This window comes from Abrus precatorius, unplaced genomic scaffold (assembly GCF_003935025.1).
Source record: "Abrus precatorius isolate BTA unplaced genomic scaffold, Abrus_2018 Scaffold2, whole genome shotgun sequence".
NCBI classification, from domain to species: Eukaryota; Viridiplantae; Streptophyta; class Magnoliopsida; order Fabales; family Fabaceae; genus Abrus; species Abrus precatorius.
Genome location: NW_020874362.1, coordinates 17,328,899 through 17,337,488, shown reverse-complemented (window position 1 = coordinate 17,337,488; position 8,590 = coordinate 17,328,899). Strand labels below are relative to the sequence as shown.

The following is an 8,590-nucleotide window of genomic DNA, read 5'->3' as shown; positions in this document are numbered from 1 at the left end:
CTTAATCTGAACAAAAATATATAAGTCATATTTACATATTATCAGTTGTTTAGCTTTTAAACGAAACAAAACGTAAATCAGATAAAGATATAAGCTTGGTTTTTTATTATAGGTATTGGATTTTATTTTAATTTTTTCACTTATTATCGTGTTATTTTGTAGGTTAATAAATAATCGACTTGGACCCTGTTGATTTAACTCAAATGGATATGGAGACTAATCTCAGTTCAAGGAATGAAGTGGTAATGAATTCTGAACCTCTACATATTTCACAATCTTCTGTTGAAGAACTTAATGTTGAGCCTCATGTTGGTATGGAATTTGACTCATTGAAAAAAGTTGAGGATTTTTATAAATTATTTGCCAAAATGAAAGGATTTGGGATTCGCATTCGGTCAAGCAAAAAGTATTATTGCATTTTTGTATGTGTTAGGGAAGGTGAAAGGTGATAAAAAAAAATGGCAATATTGGAGAAGCTAAGAAAAAGTGTTCAACTATAGTATGGGATGTCAAGCATTACTTGTTGTGTCAAAGGTTAAGAATTGAGATGTATGGGTTATTAGGTTGTTTGACAATAATCATAATCATGACATGGCTAGTCCTAAAAGCGTGTCCTTTTTTAGATGTCATAGGAAAATGAATGCAATTGCAAAGAATCTTGTTGAAAGGTTTAATGAAGAAGGATTACCCACCGAAAAGGTTGTCTCTATATTCAATGCTAGTGGTTCATCTTTTTTCAATAGAGATTGTTGGAATCATATGAGAAATGTTCGTAACAAGAATTTGGATGTTGGAGATGCACAGGGTGTTTTAAATTGTTGCAAACAAAAGCAAGCTCAAAATTCTGATTTTTTCAATGCAATACAATGTGATGATGATGCTAAAATGATGAATCTATTTTGGGCGGATGCTAGATCAAGGTTAGTTTATGAGTGTTTTGGGGATGTCATCACCTTTGATACGACATACAAAACTAACAAATATAGCATGCCATTTGCCCCATTTACTGGAATAAACCATCATTTTCAATCAATTTTGTTTGGTTGTGCCTTATTACAAGATGAATCTGAGACATCTTTTATATGGTTATTTGAAACTTTGCTTGAGGCAATGAAAGGGAAGAAGCCTATGTCTATAATAATTGATCAAGATTTAGCAATTGGAGCTGTTGTGGCCAAGGTATTCCCAAAAAGTCGTCATCGATTATGTTTGTGGCACATTAGAAAGAAGTTTCCTGAAAAGCTTGCACATATATATCACAAGAATTCTTCATTCAAGCGCGAGCTTAAGAGGTGCATTAGAGAATCGTCAATTATCAGAGATTTTGAAGATGATTGGCAACATATAATGGTGGTGTGTGAATTACAAGAAAATGAGTGGCTTCAAAGATTATATGAAATTAGAGAGTCATGGATACCGATTTATAATATAAGAACTTTTTTTTGCTGGTATGAATACTACGCAAAGGAGTGAGAGCATCAATTCCTTTTTTGACTCTTTTGTTGATTCAAGCACAACACTTTGTGATTTTATGGTGAAGTTTGAAAAGGCAATCAATCACCGGTACGAGGCTGAAAAAAGAGAAGATTTTAAGTCTAGACACAAATCACGCATTTTGAGTATTGGCTCAAAAATTAAGGAGCACACTGTGTCAATCTATACTAGAAATGTGTTCAGGAAGTTTCATGATGAGTTTGTCAGTGTTACTCATTTTACAAAAGAGAAGGTAGAGAAAAATGGTTTGCAATACAAATATCGTGTGTCTAATTGTTTTAATGCTCGAGATACATTTCTTGTTGATATAAACTTGGAGTCAAAGAATGCTACATGTGGTTGTCAACTTTATGAAATCATGGGGATACTGTGTAGGCATATTCTGGTTATTTTTCAAGCAAAAAACATTGTTCAAATTCCTACTCAGTATATTTTGCAGCGTTGGACCAAAGAAGCCAATCAATGTATTGAGGTTGGTGATATTGATATTTAAAATCATGAATTAGATGTTTTGAGAAGTATACATGTGTAGAGTTTATTAAGCAAATTTTTAGATTTGGCTAAGAAGTCAAAAGATGCATACAACTTTATTTTGGTTGATCTTGATTGTGTTTATAACGATGTTGCTAAAATGGTGACAGAAACGAGCGTGACCTTTTTAGAGCCAAACCAAGAAAATTTGATGTTTGAAACCTTAGATGATGTCTCTAATTGCATTATCAAAGACTCTTACATATCACAAACAAAAGGACGAAAAAAGAAGTCCGTTGACAAAGTGGCTATGGTTAGAAGATATAAGAATGCTCTTGAATTGGCAACAAACAAGACCTTAGTTAAAAGGAGACAATGTAAATCATGTGGTGAATACGGTTACTATCAATCAACTTGCAAGAAATATACAACATAGTGTACGTAAACATGGTACCAAAGAGGTGACCATGTTGGAAGAGTTAGGTGAAGTGGAATAATTATTTTTTGGATTTTATTTTTATTAGATTAATATAATGATGTGAAAGTTACTTTAAATTTGTCTAAGGGCTGAATGCAATTACAATATAAAGTCCACAATATTAATAATTTTTAATGAGTTTATTGTGTCTTTTTTTTCTTTTACTTTTTAAATATTTTTTACTAAATTTAAAGAGAGTATATAGACTCAGGTCAGAATAAAAAATAATAAATTTTACAACCACAAATCAAAATTTTGAAATAACTAATATCCATCTTGATTAGTTCTTGTTTCTTCCTCTACAATTGAAGTGTGTGTGTGAGAGATTTTTTGTCGTCTTCTAATATTCTCAAAACAAGAATACAAGAGACATAATGACTTTTATCAAAATTGCATGAAGATGTAAACATTGTTTTTTTTAACCAAAGATTGATTTTAAATGAAAAAGTTAAGAAAAAAAATAGAACGCAACGACTTTTATCAAAATTGCATGAAGATGTAAACATAATTTTTTTAATCTAAGAGAACAATTAAAAATTTATATACCAAAGAATGATTTTAAACAAAATTTTTTTAATATCCAATACCTATAATAAAAAAGCAAGCTTATATTTTTATTTGATTTACATTTTGTTTCATTTAAAAGCAAAGCAACAGATAATATGTGAGTATAACTTATATATTTTTGTTCAAATTTAAAATAAATTATAGCTTTACATCATAAGCAAACACATTATCTTGCGTGTTGTGCAAGCTTACTATGATAAAGAGATACTATTTGTGCAAGCTTGCTATAATAGAAAGATTACAAAGGTGTTAGCTTGTGTTGTTTGAAGCAAAAGACGGGTAATAGGAAAAGGTAGAGTATCATCAGAAGAGAGAAATGAAGAGTGAGACTAGTGAAGTGATAAATTAAAATTCATTAAGTGTAAGTCAAATAGTGTTATAAAGTGTAGTCGTTACATATAAATTAAATGAATGACTAAAATTGGGTGTAAGAGTTTTAGACTTACACTGGTGTAAGAAGATCCTGCCCTTATATACAAAAGTTATATTTTCAAAATTTTCTTAAATTTGTGGTGTCATTATTAATTCATGTTTAAAAAAATGTCTTTTTCACATCTTACAAAAAAATATTTATTTTTTTAATAGGAACTTTATAATAAATTTTTTTATTTAAATTTAAATTTTAGTAAGAATTTAATTTTTTATTTAAGATTTAATATAATGGGTTAACTTTTATGGTATTAAATCATAAATTATCTAAGTTGAGCGATTTAAAAAGAAACTTTTTCATTCAATAGTGAGTAAACTTTTAAATCTTGTATATTATATTTAAATTTGGTAATTATTTTTGCGTGCTTTCTTGTAATAAATAATATAATATTTGAGTTTTGTAATTGTAGACTAATGTAAAATAATTTCGAATTCTAGTCAAGTATAAAACACAAGACTTAACATGCAACTTTTAACCGAGAATTATTGAAAATCTAATTTTCTCAAATAACATAGGATCATACAAATAGGATGTGGGCTTGCAATTGCAAGGTGTCAAATTATTGGTATCCCAATTTCTGTAATTTTGATTCCTCTGTAGTGTAAATGCTACACACAAGTGATAAATATGAAAAAAGAAAGGAAGAGTTTCTAAAATTTGCTGCACAAAATCTTCTCCATTAATCCGTCAGTCATGCATTTTTTAATTTAAAATACATAAGTCATATACAATATATATGTGGCCTTTTTAAATTTTATTTAAAATAGTACTCGTCTATATAAATATACAACTTATATTCTTAAAAGAAATTAAAAAATATAAATTATATACATTGTCTACGACATACTGTTAGTAAAAGAAAAATTCCACAAGTATTTCATACATTCCAAATTTGCAACTTACCTTATTCATTGAAATAATTTGAATTTTACACCATTTTATTTCGTTTTTATTTATTTATCAAATTACACTATATACGTTAAGAAAACCGGGTATTGTGTATATAATTTTTACAATTATATATATATATATATTGAAATCGTATGTAATTGTAAATTAGTCATATTTTTAATTTTTTTCATAAAAAGCAAAATTATAGTAAAATATAAATAAAATCATATGGAATGACACATTTATGGATCATTAATTTGATTAAATTGTATGTAATCAAGTTAACACGTTTGATGACTAAATTATGAAAAAAAAACTTTTTAAAGATTAAAAATAAATAAAATAATATTTTCAGAGATTATTTAGTAAATTACTTAAATTTTGCTGTTAGAATAAAATAATTGATCGCTTGGAAGATAGGCGTGAATGGAAAAAGGGCAATCCACTAGACAAGCAGAACAACATGGAGTGGTCCCACTCAACCATTTTGCATGTGATCATCCACTACTCACACTCACGAAGTAGAAGCAGCTTCACCATTGTCAATGAAGGCAACAGGGTAAGGTGCTTAAGCCTTTGCCTTCAAATTAAAGCAAAAAAGTCATCGACCCAACACTTCGCCTACCCACTCACTTCTCTGCTGTGTGTATCCCTGTGTACATATACCAAATGCTCGAATAATCTTCTGACACGTGCTGTTGGTGGACCAATTGATAATGTTTAGCCAGCCACATCACACTAAACTTAAACATAACTTATCTATTTTATATTTTAACTTCTTATGTACGACAAAATATTTAAATTATCCATAATTAATGAAAAATGCCACTTTCACAAAAACATAAAATAAAATACTAGATAAACCTGCGCAAATTAAGTTTTGTAGAATTATTTACTTCTATATGTGAATACCTTATAATGTTAGTAAATAAATTATAGACTAACTTATAATGTTGAAAAAAAATATAATAAAGGGATTCATTTAAAAGTCAATAAGAATATAACTTCATTTTGTATAATTTGTCGTTATAACGTTTAAATATACTCTTTAAATTTATATACATATTAATCATTATATTTATTTTGATCTGTTAAGTAATTTTTGAAGGGCATCGAAAATCTTTAAAATTAATTTTTTTTTCCTTTTCTCAATCTAGTTTTCTAAGCCAAATTTGTATTTTAAGCTATTATCCATTTTTCTCAGTATACTGTATATAATTTTTTTACCGGCAGGTAATATTAACATATAAAAACTTAGATAATACTTTAAAAAGTTGTGTAAAATGAATAATATATATGCAAAATTTAAAATAATTTCTATTAAAAGTTTCAAAATACTAACCTTCTTTGTTAATAATGATTTTGAAGAAAGAAATAAAAAGTTATTAATATTATTAAAATTAATTTGAGTGATTTTAGTGCTTTTCATGTAATGTAACTTATATTTTATTCTTATTATTTGAATGTATGGGTAACATACATAAGTAATTATCGAGTATCTGTATTAATTTATAAAAAATTATTTTAGTTTAATGTTTAGTTTCAAGTTTGTCATAGTTATATATAATATTTGGAAGAAAAATTTTGTCGCCCTAATATAATGTTGGTATCTAATTCAAACAAAATTGCATCTAATAAGATATACATATAATTTAGATGAAAAAAACAAGCATTCTTTATCATGTGTTATACAAAATATTAGAAATGGCATTTGATTGTCCTTAGTGATTAATTTGAGTTTAAACATTTAATAATGATTAATATAACCATTTATGCTCCGCCACTTCTTTAGTTACATTTCACTAAATGTATTTACATTTTGTGTTAGCAAGCTTTCCCGATAGATTAAGAGACTAAATTTGTTAGTCCAAACTTGTCTTGTTCTTATAATTATTATTTTAAATTTTAAATAAATAAAATAAACAAATAAATTTCTCGCAGATAAATAATGTGTACATGCAGAATGTATCATATTTTGACTATATGAATTATTTTCACTCTCAACATGATCAATCAAGCTCTGTCACTGTTTCTAAATAATTTTCAATAAATAAATTATTATGGTGTTAGTGGGCTCTCCAAATAATTTAAGATAAAAACATTTTAATCAAAACTATTTTTTTTATTGTTTATTGTTTTAAATTCAAGCAGTTAAGATGCAAATATCAATACATCAGTGAATGAGTCGGAAATCCATCAAAATACGAAATGGGAATTTTTTTCTCATACTAGAAATTAGGTTCATACTTTATAATAACAAGCTCTGGATCATCACGATGAGAATAAGATCAAATTAATGGGTGACAGCAAAAGCACACTAGTGGCTCTAGCTAGTAGTGTTAAGTGTGTGTATACTTGTATGGGATCACCTTGTGGGGACAATTAAAATTCTCTTCTCTGCACGTGCTATGGTCCACATTCGGCACAAAGAAATTCTAAGGTGCTCTACAGCAGCAAGTTTTTAGTAAAATCTTTTTACTCTGTGTCATCTTGTTACGTAGGACAGCACAAAAACGCGCTTTTGCACTCCCCCATTGGCCCAATACAATTCCTATATATACCCGTCTTGTAATCCTAAAATCTTAGTGTGGGATTTCAACACTTTCCCATATGGGTACTTCGAGAGTTGTCAGCATTGTTTTCTTTGTGGTATTATGTTTAGGCATTTGCTCCGCCGCTAGAACACTCATCTCCATTGGTTTAGATCACGGCATTGGTGCTGGTGTGCACGGTGAGATTGGAATTGGTGCAGGAGGTTATGGTGGGGGTGGAGGTTCAGGTGGAGGTGGAGGATATGGAAGTTCGGGAGAGCATGGCGTAGGTGGTTATGGAGGAGGAGCTGGTGGAGGTGAAGGTGCAGGTGGAGGATATGGTGTTGCTGGTGGGGGCCATGGTGGTGGTGGAGGAAGTGGTGGTGGCGGTAGTGTTGAAGGTGGTGGATACGGAGGAGGTGCAGGTAAAGGAGGTGGTGAAGGCTACGGTGAAGGTGGAGCACATGGGGGTGGTTATGCTGGTGGTGGCGGAGGTGGCAGTGGAGGGGGTGGAGGTGGTGGTGCTGGGGGTGCTAGTGGTGGTTATGGTGGAGGAGCTGGTAAAGGAGGCGGGGAAGGTTATGGTGGAGGTGGTTATGCTGGTGGTGGTGGAGGTGGCAGTGGAGGAGGTGGAGGGGGAGGTGCAGGAGGTGCTGGTGGTGGCTATGGAGGTGGGGAAGGAGGAGGAGCTGGTGGTGGATATGGTGGAGAACATGGTGGTGGATACGGAGGTGGCGGTGGAAGCGGTGGGGGTGGTGGTGCTGGTGGAGCCCATGGAGGTGGATATGGTAGTGGTGGAGGAGCAGGTGGAGGATATGGTGGTGGGGCAGCTGGCGGTAGCGGTGGTGGCTCTGGCGGTGGTGGCGGCGGGGGCTACGGTGGTGGAGGTGCACATGGAGGAGGATATGGAGGTGGTTCTGGTGGTGGTGAAGGCGGCGGACATGGTGGATATTACCCTTGAGCTTAACACGAAATTCAATATTAAAAAGAGAATACTCAGCTCCTCCTAACCATAATAGTAACAAGAATAAAATATGAGTACGAGGATGCTTAATTACAAACTAGTGAAATTGCAGTATAATATTGTTGTATGTATGCTAAAAGTTAAATGAACGAGGCATGCAATGGTTTGGAAGACTATTATTTGTATTTTATGAAGCATCACGTACTCCATATTACTTCATTACTTTTCAAAATTTAATTAGTAAGCAGTAGATATAAGAAAACTCAAGAAGTTACTAAGCATAAGTTAAATGGTAGATCATGAAAAATTAGGTTAACTTATTTTAGCTGCCAAAAAAAAAAAAGTGTCATCTTTCTTAAAAGACGTGTAATAATAAATATTACCATCACCACTAAGTAAACTTCGTTACCTCGGTCAAGCCATATATCATATTGTTACTATCGCGATTCTGGTATCTGCTAGCTAGTGGTTGCAACTATAACCATTATTATTAGACACGAAAGCTAAATCCAATTTTTCGAGTAATATGATCCCAACTTGAGTTTGATGGGAAAAAAAATCTTCGACTAAATTTAATTTTTCTTCAATTAAATTTACAAAAGTGAGGAAGAGTATGTGTATACATAGTCGCACTTCTTTTAATTATTAAAATGGTTAAATAATTTAAATTAATAATTATATAAAAAACTACATTACACACATTAAAGAATTATGTAGTTTTAAAGTTTTTTTAAAATAATTTTTATATATTATTTAAATTAAAA

The 8,590-nt window shown here is 31.1% G+C and overlaps 2 protein-coding genes across 2 annotated transcripts; both read left to right on the top strand.

Moving 5' to 3' along the window:
* Positions 1 to 203: 203 nt before the first annotated feature.
* Positions 204 to 2,401, top strand: LOC113859540 (protein FAR1-RELATED SEQUENCE 3-like). The gene is made up of 4 exons (XM_027492286.1): positions 204 to 445; positions 564 to 1,353; positions 1,541 to 1,958; positions 2,049 to 2,401. The coding sequence occupies exons 1-4, from the start codon at positions 204 to 206 to the stop codon at positions 2,399 to 2,401; spliced, it is 1,803 nt and encodes a 600-aa protein (XP_027348087.1).
* Positions 2,402 to 6,928: 4,527 nt separating this feature from the next.
* On the top strand, positions 6,929 to 7,991 carry LOC113859259 (glycine-rich cell wall structural protein 1.0-like). The gene is made up of 2 exons (XM_027492071.1): positions 6,929 to 7,047; positions 7,084 to 7,991. The coding sequence occupies exons 1-2, from the start codon at positions 6,942 to 6,944 to the stop codon at positions 7,821 to 7,823; spliced, it is 846 nt and encodes a 281-aa protein (XP_027347872.1). The 5' UTR covers positions 6,929 to 6,941; the 3' UTR covers positions 7,824 to 7,991.
* Positions 7,992 to 8,590: the final 599 nt, after the last annotated feature.

Bases quoted from the DNA above. Each gene is read 5' to 3' on its own strand.
- LOC113859540 (XM_027492286.1), top strand. From the start codon at position 204: ATGGATATGGAGACTAATCTCAGTTCAAGGAATGAAGTGGTAATGAAT. The intron at 446-563 runs GTGATAAAAAAA...ATGGGTTATTAG, and splicing joins TGTGTTAGGGAAGGTGAAAG to GTTGTTTGACAATAATCATA. The intron at 1,959-2,048 runs GTATTGAGGTTG...GCAAATTTTTAG, and splicing joins GACCAAAGAAGCCAATCAAT to ATTTGGCTAAGAAGTCAAAA.
- LOC113859259 (XM_027492071.1), top strand. From the start codon at position 6,942: ATGGGTACTTCGAGAGTTGTCAGCATTGTTTTCTTTGTGGTATTATGT. The intron at 7,048-7,083 runs GTGCTGGTGTGC...GAATTGGTGCAG, and splicing joins TGGTTTAGATCACGGCATTG to GAGGTTATGGTGGGGGTGGA.